This window comes from Bicyclus anynana, chromosome Z (assembly GCF_947172395.1).
Source record: "Bicyclus anynana chromosome Z, ilBicAnyn1.1, whole genome shotgun sequence".
NCBI lineage: Eukaryota > Metazoa > Arthropoda > Insecta > Lepidoptera > Nymphalidae > Bicyclus > Bicyclus anynana.
In genome coordinates, this window is record NC_069110.1 from 18,527,492 (window position 1) to 18,542,362 (window position 14,871).

The 14,871-nt window shown below is 37.2% G+C and overlaps 1 protein-coding gene across 5 annotated transcripts in view; it reads left to right on the forward strand.

The window, feature by feature from the left end:
• LOC112045740 (JNK-interacting protein 3) overlaps positions 1–9,313 on the forward strand; it is a 48,281-nt gene extending 38,968 nt beyond the window's left edge. For 2 of the 5 annotated variants that reach the window (XM_052890843.1, XM_052890845.1), the window contains one exon: positions 524–9,313. In XM_052890843.1, the coding sequence (XP_052746803.1) occupies positions 524–645 (122 nt within the window). In that variant the 3' untranslated portion in view covers positions 646–9,313. The remainder of the gene's footprint in view (positions 1–523) is intronic. The other 3 variants (XM_052890846.1, XM_052890847.1, XM_052890844.1) reach the window with 3 other exon arrangements.
• Positions 9,314–14,871: the final 5,558 nt, after the last annotated feature.

The window sequence follows — 14,871 nt, forward strand, 5'->3', positions numbered from 1 at the left end:
TAAAATTTCTTTCACTGTGCTTAATAAACTCCATTTTTCAATGTCGAAAACTGCTATCGTTTGGTAAGTTGGTTGATAACACTACCATGATTTGCGGGCGACGGGCGGAAAGAATGCGCGGGTGTGAATTGCGGGGAAGTGACGTGCATCAGTCGTGGGTTTTTCATTCCACGCGCAAAATCGGGAGTGTTACGAACGAAGTTGCCAAGTTATAGTAAACATGTGCTAGCAACAGTAACAAGAAAAATCGCGTGATCAATGGTTGGATTTTAAATTATTAACGTTATTAACGGTGAAATTACTCCCAGCTCCTGATATTACTCGTATATAACCTTCTTCAATCCTCAATAGCTCCATGAAGGGGCCGACTACTACACTATTTCCAGACTAACCCTTTTCCTATTTTCGATTCATTAATACTCCTAAGACATATTTCGTTTAGGAAACGAGATTGTTAGTCGCATTTAAAGTCTGAGAGGTTTATTAAATAAAAAAAAAATGAATAATCGTTTCGTTTGTACAGCAGACTCCGAGATGGAGGAGAGCGTCGTAGCGGCCGAGGACGTACCATCAAGCGGGCACAGTTCGCTGGCGGAGCGCACTGCTCTCAGTCACGTGATAGTCTGGCAAGTGGCCTCTACCTAGCACGCGCCGTGCGTGCGCCGTCCGCGACCGCCGTCAGACTGCGACTACGTCTACGTGTGCATGTCTGACAAGCCCGCGGATATACACTAGTGTCGTATCACCACACCACCGCACACACCTTTGAACCACCCGCACATCACGTCCTACGGGAGACCAATACAAATCTTTGTAACGACACATTAGATACTGCGTGTTCAAACAAACAATAGTGGTCGAATAATGCAGTTGACGAGGGAAAGACAAAGGGCATGTCCCAAAATGGGCCTTTATTATTTACTAGCGGACCCGGTCAAGCTTCGTTTTGACAAAAGTGCACTTATTCTCTATCCCTACTCTACCCTTCTATACCTCTACCCCTACCCTACCCCTACCGCTTGACTCTTAAACGTTTGTATGGGAAATAGAAAAGAGCAGTTTTTAGGGTTTTCCCGGAAATTATTTGATTTTTTCTCACCTTTTAAACCTTGCATATACCTCCACGAACATTTCAAGACCAAGTTAAATCCGTTAAGACGTTCTCGAGTTTTAGCGAGACTAACGAACAGCAAATTCATTTTTATATATATAGATTATTTACAAGCAGGATGATAGTATTTTTTACGGATGAAAGAAATAAATTGTTGCTTAAAAAACAATTTTCAGAATTTTTCGATCCCGCATTAATTAAATAAATATTTTTTTTATTTCGCTCTCTTGTCGACAAATTAAACATAGACAATACAGCAAAAGTGTTCTAAAACAGCCAATAATGTAAGCTGTCAATGTATTGTAATATTATAAAGAAACATTAAATCGTAGACAGAGAAACATGAAACTTAAAAAATCTTAAATTGCTTTAGAAATGCCTTAAACGAATGCGACTACGCAAAGATCACTCACAATCTGTTAGGGTGTGAGTTACAAGCATGTTTCCATGATAAAAATTCTTAATTAATGTTGTCAGGTAATGAAAAAAATAAACTTTATTTAATTATTTTAAAAAATGCGGGTTCTGAAATTTTTTTATTTTAATTTTTAAGCCCTATATTTTATGTTCTTTTAGAGATAAAAATAATTTGTTCTGCTTAATTGACACTCGGAATAAAGGCCCAGCCTCCATACAAAATTGGTACATGTCCTTTCGACCGAAATCGAAATTATCGCTGTCCCTTTCATTGCTTCGGGACGAAGTATTTCCGATTTTACAGTATTATCGAACGTACATAACCAATGTATTTCAAAATCACCATACAGTCGATTACATTGTTTGAAGAACACACCATTTCTATTGCTTTGTTATAAAGATTTATATACGGAAAAAGATGTCTACCTAGAAGACGGCACTGTAACACAGTCTTTGTTAGCAATTTCTACTTCGTATTAAAGTTATAGAAATTGTTATAAAACACGTCTAACACAAATTTAATTCCGTACCAATTGCATGATCTATAGTTAGAATAGTCACTCAATAATCATTATAAATTTTAGCATCTATTAAATTATATGGTTGCCGATAGTAATAAAATAATAAAAACTTTTGTCTGTGAAGATGTGAGAAGTGCTGTCTTGAGGTAGAATCTAACCTTCCCTCCACAAAACTAATTACGCCTTCGAATGTATTTACTTTAAAACGTAATGTCATTGACGTTTTACACTTTTCATGGTAAAATTTCTTGTCATCTTTCTCACCGGCTTGGATATTTTATATAATTCATTTTGGGTAAACAACCTTACAATTAAAACAGATGGATGGATAACCTCAAAATTTTCAAGACAACATTGCAACATATAAACATTTTTTTGAATATTTTTCACATCCAAGTTCGCTCTTCAATTATATACATTCGAAGGCGTGTACTCGTACAACAAACCATTTAGTGGATAATTATTGAGTTTTGGAACTTTCAGATTCTGGAATCACAAATTAGTGTCCACTTTCAATTTATCATGAGGTTTCACCTATAACACCGATTTGTGTCCGGACAATATTTGAGGTTTTTGCAAACTCCTTTATCACATTTTCATCAAATCTTATTGCATTGCACACAGATAATGGATCTGAAATATACGTATACCTATAATAGCTTTCATTTTGTGTTTCTATTAACTGCAATCTTACGGTATGGTAATCGATAAAATAACATCTGCTAAAAAACAAAATTTATATTATCCATACATTCTTAATAACCCTTGCGCTGTGCTTACTATTTCAAATATTAATATCTGTGTGCAAACAATGATGATTGAAACCATCTTTTATCTGCGTTAAACTGTGGCGTGCAATGGCAGGCGTGGTTCGACACGATACGACAGTCGCGCGGCGAACGCGACGGTCGCGCAACAGTGAATCTCGCGAGCGACGGCGCACGCAAAGACATTTTTAACTGTTACCATAGTATAATTTGGTTTTAAGTGCTGCGTTTTGACTATACACTCTTCGCTTACCCACCCCGGCGGCTTATTTTTGTATTGTATCATATTTGTATTATTAGGAACTAGTGGACGTTTTACAGCGTTGGTTGATACATCGAGTTAAGCTAAACCTTTAGACAATTTTACGTTTCTAGTAACAATACAGTATTGTATTGAAAGCAAAATGTAAATCGTTCACTGGCTCTCATATCGCAATGATATCGTCTCGACGCGGTCGGTGTACAAAATGTTAACCAGTATATGAGAGGTAAATTATAGCATAGCTCGACATTCAACATTGGACTTTACTTAGATTTGTTAAGGTACATAATTGAGTGACAAGTTTTACCCTTAAGCGAGTAATGCTCTGATGAAGTCACATTTTATTGCAACTGAAAAATGCACCTTACGTTAACTACGTAAGGTCATAATTTGAATGACGATCTGATGAATGACAAAGAGTAAGACGTTTAGTTGGAGTATACTGCTGACCTATTTACCTCTCTGTTACAGGTTTTATTACGCTAAATCTCATCTAGTTATAATGTATAAGATATAACCACCAAAAATTCTTTTTAGAATCTTTATTAGTAAGTAGGTAGCAACTAGGTATCATAGTGAAATTTTTATTGACATAAATAGCAGTATGTCGTCTCTATTTTTAAATCGCGCAATATCGGTAGAGTCAAACGCAATGCATATTAATATCTTATTGACTATCTTTGGCGTCATTAGAGTTTAACAGCGACACTTACCATCTCGTGAAACATGCATTGTACGGCTCGCAGTGTGCGATATATAATTACTTAAATGATAATAATCAGATATAGAATATAATACATTTCACCTCTGATAAGTTATGATCTTTTGTGATGTGCCACGTGATATGTTATATAACATTTTTGATAAGTTAATTATTCTCTTTTTTATCGCAACACATATAATTTGAGATCACGTGCTAAGTTTTTTATATAATTAAATTTTATTTAAATAATAACGTATTGGTTAAACTTCACGGATATTTAATTTTATCATTTTCAAAAAAAATACTTTGCAGAAAAGGTTGCAAAATTTATGCGGAAATATTAAAGATTTATTGCGTCACATCTTAGAAGATTGTCTTTGCCTAATCAATATTAGTATTGAATCAAATATAACTTTGAAATACTATTTCGGGTTTACTTTAGTTTTATAATTAATAAAAAAAATCAGTTTATTATACAAGTCATGTATATTTATAGCTTATTTTGCAATTAAAAACTAGGTTGTGTTCTTCTAAAGTCAGGCCGTTGAAAGAATTATTTCCTGATAGTATGTAATACAAGGAACATTGTAACTTTAAACTGGTATTCATTTGTATAGATATGTTTATTTATATTACGAGACGTCGGGTCTTCTCCGACCCGTGAAACACGGGGCGGGGGTACGGGCCTCGAGGCAGTGCCTCCTTGCCCGGGCGTGTCGCGGGGGATCTTTCTCCCCCGGTTATTTCTATTACATTAATATATTTAGTTATTGTGTGATGGAACGACAGATGTCGCCAGTAACACATTGTTTTAGTGGCCACACTTTATAGATTTTTTTTTCGACTGATAACTATATAGGCTGTGGTTGTCATCCGCATCACAATATATTAGTGATTAAGGAATATAGTTTAAGTATTTAAATATTTTAGTACTATAGACTATTCTAGAACGGTTCTATTCCGGCAACAGTCCTTGTTCTAGTCTCAACGGCCGTCACTGATACATTTGTTACCGATATTAGGTATCATATAGTTCCATGATATAGTTCGTGTTCAGCCCCTGTAGCCAAGTGGCACGTCGATTCTCTTTCTACGATCGCAAACGCTTCGAAAACTAGAATGCGAATGACAGATCTTGATCACGTGACCTGTCGATAGCAAATGTCATTCCCGTATTTTTTTCTAGTTTTCGAAGCGGTAGCGATCGTAGAAAGAGAATCGACGTGCCGCTTTGTTGTAAGATGATAGACCGAGCGCGTTCGTCTGTATAAATTTAGGTTCGTTCCGTTAAAGAAACTTCCTTCAATTTAACACACCAACGCGCTGCCTATCAACTGTGTGTTGTAAAACGATTTGGATGCCGCTATATCCAAAGCCAAATAGACTTTTGAAAATAGTCAAACTATACAGGAATATCGAAATTTCTAGAATCTGTACTATAGGCAAATAGTATACGTGATTCCTCTACCGCGCATTACAGAGGTTCATGGTAATACTTCAGAGAGAAGTTGAAAGAGATGAACACCTCTCTAGCCCTCCTCTCCCCTCTTAGCCCCCCTGTCCCCCTCTCCCCTCTTAGCCCCCCCTCTCCTCTCTTAGCCCCTCTAGCCCCTCCCCCTGAGACCTCTATACCACAATGGCTTAGCTATTTAATTTGCCTATAGTGATGTGATTATATAATATGATATATTACTCTGCGGCTTACTGTTTGTTATTCAGTGACGGCTGCTATTCTCATATTTACAATTAGGTAATCGCTTTTTTTTACTTGATATATGTCGCCTACCCACCAAAGCAGGGTCGCAAGGACGTATGTGAGCGATAAAATTTGGTGCATGTACGTTGACAGTTGACATAATATGATTGGGTGATATATATCTCGGTGTGCAATTTCATTAATGAGTCGCTATATCGCTCAGACCCATTATTGTATAGGACCTGCCTCGCTAAACGTTACTTTTCTGTCAAAGTATATGATCAACGATCTAATGCGATTATAAAATTTGTCTCTTTATATTAATAAATGTACGGGAAAGACATCCGTTATCGACAGGTCACGTGGTTAAGTTATTTATCGGTACGGTCGTTCCCATACATTTTTTTGCGTTTTCGTAGCGTTATCGTTTGTAGAAAGAGAATCGATGTGCCACATGGCTGCACGCCTTGGTGGGTAGGAGCTGTTACTGCGTGCAAAGTTTCATTCGATTCAGATAAAGGACGTACGGTATGAACTGCTGGAGTCAGTGTTGTGTTTTAAGTTTACTTATACGTATTATTGGGAGGTCGATGGTAGTGTTGCAAAAATGTGACTGAGGGTATGCAGAAATAACTTACTTGATATATAGAGTTCGATTAACTTAGTTTCATGTTTTTTTTATAAATTGGCAAAGGTTGCGGAACTTGACATGGTGAGTTTCGAATAAGTTTTTTTTCTTTCTCAATCTGTTGTATAGTGATAGACAGAGACAGATGAAATGAAATCGAAACACAATAAATGTCTTATGGACAGCCCAGCTGGTTTGTTGGTTGACTTTGGCCGTATTTGCCACCCTGCCGCCAAAAAAGCACCACTAAGGCCTAGTTCGGGCTACATTAGTATTTTAGTCGAGTACGAACAATTTTTGGATTTATCGCCCAATTTTTGGGCGGTAAATCTACAAATTGGGCTACGCAACTAGTCGTTCTGGGCCCACAATGTGCCAACAGATAATGAGATATTTTTGCATACAATATTGCTGTCTCTTTGGCTGTATCTAAGAGATTTATTTTTTATTTTTTTAATAATGATACAATCTAAGATGCAAGCGGGCTAACTTGTTGAGGATGAAAATCCACACCCATTTTGGTTTCCACACGATAATGTACTGGAGCGCTAAATTCCTTTGCGGTACGTCTTTGCCGGTAGGGTGGTAACCACGGCCGAAGCCTCCCACCAGCCAGACCTGGATCAATTAAGAAAACCTCAATCAGCCCAGCCTTCTTGTAATTCCACTATTTATATCATATCTTATATAGCGATGGGACGAAAGAGAAAGAGCTATTGGTTTGTGCTATCGAAATCCAACAGAGGTAAACTTATGACTCATAACTAATAACTCAAAGAGAAGTGGCGATTAGGGGTAAACTTAAAGTCCGGCCGCTCAAAGATTGCGTTTCTGACACCTGACAATGTCAATGAGATATTTAAACATCTTTTATTAACTTTAATAACGAGTATTAACATTGAAATTTGAATACAACAATTATGCACATAATAATGAATTAACTAACAAATATAATATGGTGACATTGACAGGTGTCAGAAACGCAATCGCTGAGCGGCCGTACTTTAGTTCTTAAGTTGGTTTTAGTTGAGTTAAGAGTTTACCTCAGTCACAAGTGAAATCGAGCGAAATCGAAAAAAGGCAAAAATGTGACAAGTTTGAACACTAGCTCGTCTTCCCAATAGAATAATGGTGCAAATTTATTTTTATTTAGATTTATATTATTTTTACCTGTGTTATTTATAAGGATATTTTATAAGACATCACGTTTAAATTTCATATCTCTGTGTTTTTTTTAATCATGGCTTTATGTGATCTTTTTTTTATTTTTGTATCAACCTAACGAAATGTATGTAACATAATTTGTTACTATGAACTAAATTAAGTCGTGTGCTATTTATTAGTTACACCAATATATTGTATATTTTTATTTTAGTGAATATAGTTTATAGTTCTTTTCTGGTCTATTTAAATCAATGACGCTCACGCATAAAAGTTTTCAAATATTTTATGAGAATTATTTAAAATAACTAGCTGACCTGGCAAACGTTGTGTTGCCATATATATTTATTTTATACCAAAATACTAAAATAGTGATTTACAAATGGGGGTAGGGTTATTGGAATCTATAGTAGTTTACGACCTGTTCTCAAGCCAACCGTATATACACAAAAAAAATCATAAAAATCATTTAAGATGTTTCGAAGGGTACGAAAATTTTTACATATGAAAATATAATTGAAAATGTCAAAGCTACTCTTATATATCAAAACGACTTTAACGACTTATGACTTACCGTATTTCATTGTTTTTAAAACGTATGTGCTTGGGTTGGGTTTAGTTAATAGTAAATATATCTCAGTAGACAGCATAGGACCGTTTTAGACACCTTTACCATTTGAAATAATAACAGTTATAATTATACTTTTAACATTATAGCTTGGCAAATTCGTTCGTATCACTTATGATGGTCATTACGCAATTATGAATTATATATTAAAAGTATAACTTATGTCAAGAGGTGTTCTATACTTTGTTCAAAGTACGTGTACTCTGAGATTTTTCATTAAAAAGGCAATAAACTTCTATAGCTTAACCCATCAGTATTGCTTTTGATCTAGTAACAGTAGCTGCATAATAAGGGTTTACAAAATTTGTCAAAACTATTTAACCCAACGAAGTTAGGACTGTATTAGTACACAAAAATGTACTATTATTGTAATAGTACACAAAAATGTACTATTATTGTAATAGTACACAAAAATGTACTATTATTGTAATAGTACACAAAAATGTACTATTATTGTAATAGTACACAAAAATGTACTATTAATGTAAAAAAAATCTCTATGTGGGCATTTTATTATTATACAACAACATAACATTAAACCTATACCAATTGGCTATTTGACAGTCGTGTTAAAATATGAAATGTGATGTTTTAGGTAAAATTTTTTGTTTTTTTTTTTTTAATGAAACCTAAAAAGGACCATCATGTAGCTATATAACCAAGTATAATGTAATATGTTATTTGCGGCTTATAATTTCAATGGACTCTTGTACTTTGTTTGTTTATTTAACATACGTCATAGTTGATACATGTAATTATTTTGACTTATTATAAAAAAAAAACTTTTGCTTCATTAATTTTTTTTTGATTGGTCTTGATTTGATTTTTTTCCGAAAAATGTCAAGTAGCCAATTCGTATCATTGTAGGTAGTCACTAATACTGTAAGTTAACTTGATAGTTTGATTTAAAATTTAAATTTGAGAAATCCATCATTTTTTTCAAAAATTAAATGGCAACACTGAAAACTGTGAGCAAATTATTCAACAACTCTTAGATCAATACATTGTACTCGTGTGTTTATTCTCAGTAGTGCATAAATATCGCAAATTCTATATTCAATATTGTAAGTAATCATAAATAAAACTGTGTGCAATTGGTTAAAGTAAGACGAGTATATTATGAAAAGTAATAAAAGTATAACAGAGTATAAATGTATGAGTAGAAAAGAATATAAATGAAGTTGTAATCACTATATCCATAACGTTTTATTCGCGTCAGTATTTTTTCGTTTTCTTCGTTTTGTATATTAACAAATAAATAATATCAAAATGAAATAACAACTTGTTTAATTTATTTAATGTAAAGTAAAGCGATCGTAAATAATTGTTGTAGATAAACCAGTTTTTGCATAATGTAAACTAGTATTTAACGGTTTCTCGTTTGTATGATGCAATGAAATAAACAATGCTGCTGACTTACCTGCTTGTTTCATTTTGTGTTTATGTATAGCATTTAAACTTTAAATCTATATATATCTTAATTTCAATGTGTTGTTTGTTGAATAATAAATAAATAAATAAATAAAATATAAAAGAAAGTCGTGTTAGTTACTCCACTTATAACTCAAGAACGGCTTAACCGATTTAGCTGAAAATTAGCAGGGAGGTAGTTTAGAGCCAGGAGAACGACATAGGATACTTTTTACTTTTTTAAAAATACTTTTTTTACGGGTAGGGTAGGGTAGAGGTAGTTGAAAGTTTACATCGAGTTTTCGCGGACGAAGTCGCGGGCGTCCGCTAGTATCTTACTAAAAATTGTAAAGATCCTTTAAGAAGGGAGGAAGAATAGGAAGGACAAAAGTATCCTTTTCCCTTCTTTGTTATTATGGTCATAATGTGCCAAAGAATCATTCATTTTCGGCCGGCACTTTCAAAAAGGGTTCACTTTTTGAAAGTGCCGGCCAACAAAATCGCGAATCGTTAGAACCATATTTTGGAGAAATAGCTAATATGGCACATAATTTGTAGGATGTCTCTGAACCAAGTTACACATTCGACGATTTTTTATTTCCATACATTTTGTCGATTTTCAAAAGTGTGTGACAAGAAAAACACATTGGTAGGTACGTATCCGTAGAGCCCATTTGGAACAATAATTAGTATGGCACAAAATGTAGGATTGATCTGAACCATAGAATTAGTAAGTACTTGTACCGACTCTTAAATCTATGATCTGAACCAAGTTATACAGGTTCGATGACTCGTCACTTCTATATATTTTATTGAGTTTTGTAAGTGCCCACCAACAAAAACATGATACGTATCGTTATAACTATCTATTTGTAGCAATCTATATCTACCTACTCGTATCTATATCTATACTTATAATAAAACTGTAACAGGTCCTATTCTGTATGTTGAATCCTTAAACCACGATTTTATTTTCTTTAGATTAGATTAAAATCTCACTATGTTTTTTCTTCATCGTTTGAAGCACGTAATTTTTAATTTCTTATAATGCACATAACTGAAAAGTTAGAGGTGCAAGGCCCGGACTGGATTCGAACCAACGCCCGTCGAATATCCACTGGGCTATCACGTTTCAAAGTAAAGAGTTTATTTTCGGCAAAACTACTACCTTAGTACAATCTCAATTTTAAAAATACTACCTTAACCTTCTCTCCTGTCTGTCCGTCTGTCTGCCTGTCGCTCTGTCTGTCTGTCTGTCTGTATGTTCGATATAAAAACAAAAATTACTTGACAGATTTTAACGAAACTTGGTACTTCACACTCCAGGGCAGGTTATAGTATACTTTTCATCACGCTACGATCAATAGGAGCAGAGCAGTGAAGGGAAATGTTGGGAAAACGGTTGGGGAAGCTTAAAACATGGAGTAACTTCTCTACTCCATTTTTTAAGCTTCTGTAGGGTATGGTAGGGTAGCTGTAGAGTGGGAGTAGGGTAGGGTAGTAGTAGGGTTTCACACGAACAAAGTCGCGGGCGTCCGCTAATTATAAATAAATACGTCGGCCAAGTGCTTGTCGGGCTACGCGCTGTTTAAAAGTGGTATTCATAGACGTTGTAGGGGTACCCCCAGGGCATCATTCAGCCCCTGAGTATCGAATTTAACCTCTATTTGTTTGAGAATTTGACCATCAACTGGCGAATGATCCCCTGGGGGTGTCCCTACAACGTCTATGAATTCCACTGTAAGATACCGCAGTTGTACATCACTAGTGCTGACTTAAAATGGGTGTTTTAAAACTCTTTATATTTTAATTCTTGCTTAACTGTGATAGCCTTCCTTTTATAATTTCATTTTACGTCTGTGGATTTTTCACGTATCCATAAACAACCGCTTAATTCGGCGGGACACTAGACTCTAACAAAAACTTGCAATAATTTCTAATTGTTTCAAAGATCTCTAAATCAAAAAATAGTATTTGTACAGTTTCGTAGACCCACATAATTTTTTAAAGAACGTCATAATGACATAACGGACTATGTTTTTATGCTTATATATGGGTATTGAATGAAAGGGCTTGTTGTGAGTAACTCAATAATTAAAAAAAAAATAGAAATCCCGACTGCCTAACTTGTCGCACCTAAATTTTGAACAGCGATAATAAATAACATTTTTCTAACTGTACGTTTTAATATGGCCATGACCTCGAGTCTATAGCGTCTCACAGTCGTCGTCGTGGTTTTATTTTCACCTATCTATGAACATTTGGGTTATTAAGACAAATCTAACGATATCTTAATTATGTAAATCCGATCAGCGGTTTGGAAGATATGAGGTAATAAAAAATATTACATACATACAAACTCGTACATACATAGGTACATAATACAAGATACGCGCGAATAACATAACCCTTCTTGCAGTCAGGTAAAAATAAATGTGATGTCATTCTAAATCCAAAATGGCGGATTCCTTACAAATGGGTTCATTTACACGAACAACAATTCGACGGCGTGGCAGTTGACGGCGGTCGCTGACTGCAGTTGATTGCCGTCGATTCCAGTTGACTGCCGTCAACTGCCGCCGAGACGTCGCCGACTGCAGTCGTCGGTAGCAGTTGTCAGCTGCCGTTGGCAACGTGCTACTCGTGTTAATGAACCTTTAGATTTTTATGCACTCCTACAATATGGACTATTCCAAAATAGTCGAATTTAAGGGAATGGTAGGGTGTTGTTTTTATTTATGTACCTAAGTAATTTTGTACATGTATGTATATTTTACACTAAAAATGCAAAAATAAATAATGAAAATACAACCGACTTCAAAACCTAAATACGTACCCAATAAACTAAAAAGCGAAAAATAAAATCATAATATTATTATGTTCTACTCGCTTATAAGATTGAAGATGGTGCGAAGCGTAGATAAGCATCACCTGGAATGTTTGTGGGCGAAGTTTCCAGGTTTCACCAAATGATCGTCCCGCTGTCATAGTGTCAAGTTCTGTCGCACAGAGTTCTAGGTAGGTACTACTAGTAAAATGATAGCGTTTATTTATTTTTTGTTTACATGTGCAAAACATACTTTTGGGACAGATTGCTTGTTGAAGTGTGTCAGTACCTACGTATTCGTATACAAAACTGCTTACAGCACATTTGTTATATTATATTATGAATGAGTTGCTCATTAGATGGCAATGGCACAGTTTCGTGCACAAACGGCAGCGGTGCGCACGTGCACTGTTCGCGTCGCGCTTTGCTCGCGAGAACTACGGGGTGGTCAGTGCAACAGACAGATCGAGTGAATTGTTTGTGTATTTTCTTTTACGGCAGGAGATATCTCGGGCACAGATAGTAAGTATACATATGTGGTCACTCGCAGGGAACGTAAGCTTGTCACACTCACTCGTCACTGGCTGCAGGTGGGTGCTTCGACTGAATCACAACTCGTCACTCGCTAACACCATCGGTGAGAGAGTTTCCTTTCATCCCGACGCCTCACGTCCCAGTCTCAGAGCTCAAATACTTCACAGATAAGAGACCGGACTCGAATTGCCGAAAGGTCTCTTGTTCGATCTCCTCGGTGGATTTTCGCTCCGGCGGAGGAGTAGAAATAAAAGTCACTTCAATAACAAAGAGAACAATAAATAAAACTCCTTTCAGATCATCCGTTCGTAGCATACGAAATGTTGAGATAGACCGGTCCGCGTGCGACGTCCGTGGATCTGGCGGTCAATTTATGCGGTGTCGGCCCGTGAGGACCCAGGGTCGGGCTATGTGTAGTTGAGTTTTAATACTTATTAATGATAAAATCAGCGAGCGAGTCGTGCTGAAGGCGATCGTCGTAGACTCGAATATGCTATCTGGCATCGAAGCAGTACGGTGAGTTCGAGCACTGTATCCTCTCTTCTGCGTGTACGGGGAACGGGCTTCGGTGCGGCATCGATGTTATACCGATCGCGACGACGATGAGCCACGCGGGGGGAACGAGGTCACTTCGTCCGCCGTCCATCGTCGCAGGCCTCGTCCGACGGTGCTGGTGTTGACGTCGAAGGCGAAGGAGGGACTCGTCGCCGAATCTCTAGGCCGACGCACTTCGACTCCACCTCGCGCTGCCATTGGCGTCGCGCGCTTCGGCCCGGCCAATGGCGCTGCGCCGCGCCCCACTCGAGATCGCCACACGATCACACCGGCCCAAGAAAACGAACCACTTTCTACGAAACCGCAACGGTCACCTAATTGCAGCGTACGAGTCGAGCGACCGCGTCGACGTAGACGCTCGTGTCGTGGGCGTGAGCATCTTTTTTCGTAAAATCTCGTCTCGCAAACTCGTCTCCGTCGTCGCGCGAGCGCCGGCGCCCGTTAGCCACCCGCCGCAGCTCGCCGCCGCTCGGCCGCACGCCGACCGTCGTACGCTAATACGCTTTGCTAATTGTTTTCCTCGCCGAGCGCTCGACGCGACCGCACGCGCGCCGCTCTGCCGTCGCTTCACTCTCCCGTCTTTACAGTTTCAGGAGTGCACTCGCGGTTCGTGACGGTCAGTGATCGAAAAGACAATAATTATAAATTTTATTTAAAAAAATATATTTAAAGTTCTATCGTGGATCATTTAAAAGCTCTCGGATTACTCAGCGACGTGATATCGTTCAAAGTGGGTGAGTAACTGAGTAATACTGAATTTAGAGAAAGAATTTCCGACTCTCAAAACTTTTTTTGCCTTTTTCGTGCCAGAGTTATCAATACATTTAATAATGAGTTCGATCTGACGGGGTTGGAGCTGGATAGAGTTAAGTGTGCACATTATGAGGACCGCATACATAGTTCTTAGTTTGAAGTTAGAAAAGCTTGTAGCTTTCGATGTCGAGTCTAATAATAAAAATTAAAACTTGATAGCAAACATTTTTATTACGCATAAAAATGTGAAAATACTTAATCATGTTTTTCAATTTTGAGAGTTGGTAGGTATTTTCTATCAGCCCATCGAATGCTTATAAGGTATTAAAACCTTAAACCAAATAGACCGATACTTACAATGTTTCGCATCGTAAGTGAACATGAGGACACCTACTTTAAATGAGCATTTCAAAACTTTGAGAAAAAAATAGTGTTGTCACGGCCACAAAGTATTTAAACACCTATCCCACACAATGGGATAGACGAGAAAAAATCATTTGCATGTAGGGGAGGTAAAAATATTTCTCGTCTCTGTCGACATTTGAAATGTACCAGTACGTACTCATACTAAATTACAGTTTTTAATAGTAATAGTCTCTGAGCTAAACCGCAGCCAGACACACAGACGGACGGACATGGCGAACCTATAAGGGTCTACGGAACCAAGTCCTTGTGGACTACGGAACCATATAATACCGGAATGATGACTCCGCAACCAGCTCAGTATGAGCTGGTGGCTCGAGACATCGGCTGATAATGGTGATGCAGATGCGTCTGTGTGGTCATAGGAAGGTTTCTCAAAGTGGGGTACGCGAACTAGGGGTGCGCCATTCGACGGCAGGGGGTTCGCGAACTGATACCAAGTCAGAATGAAGGTTAAAATTGTCCAAAATTACCC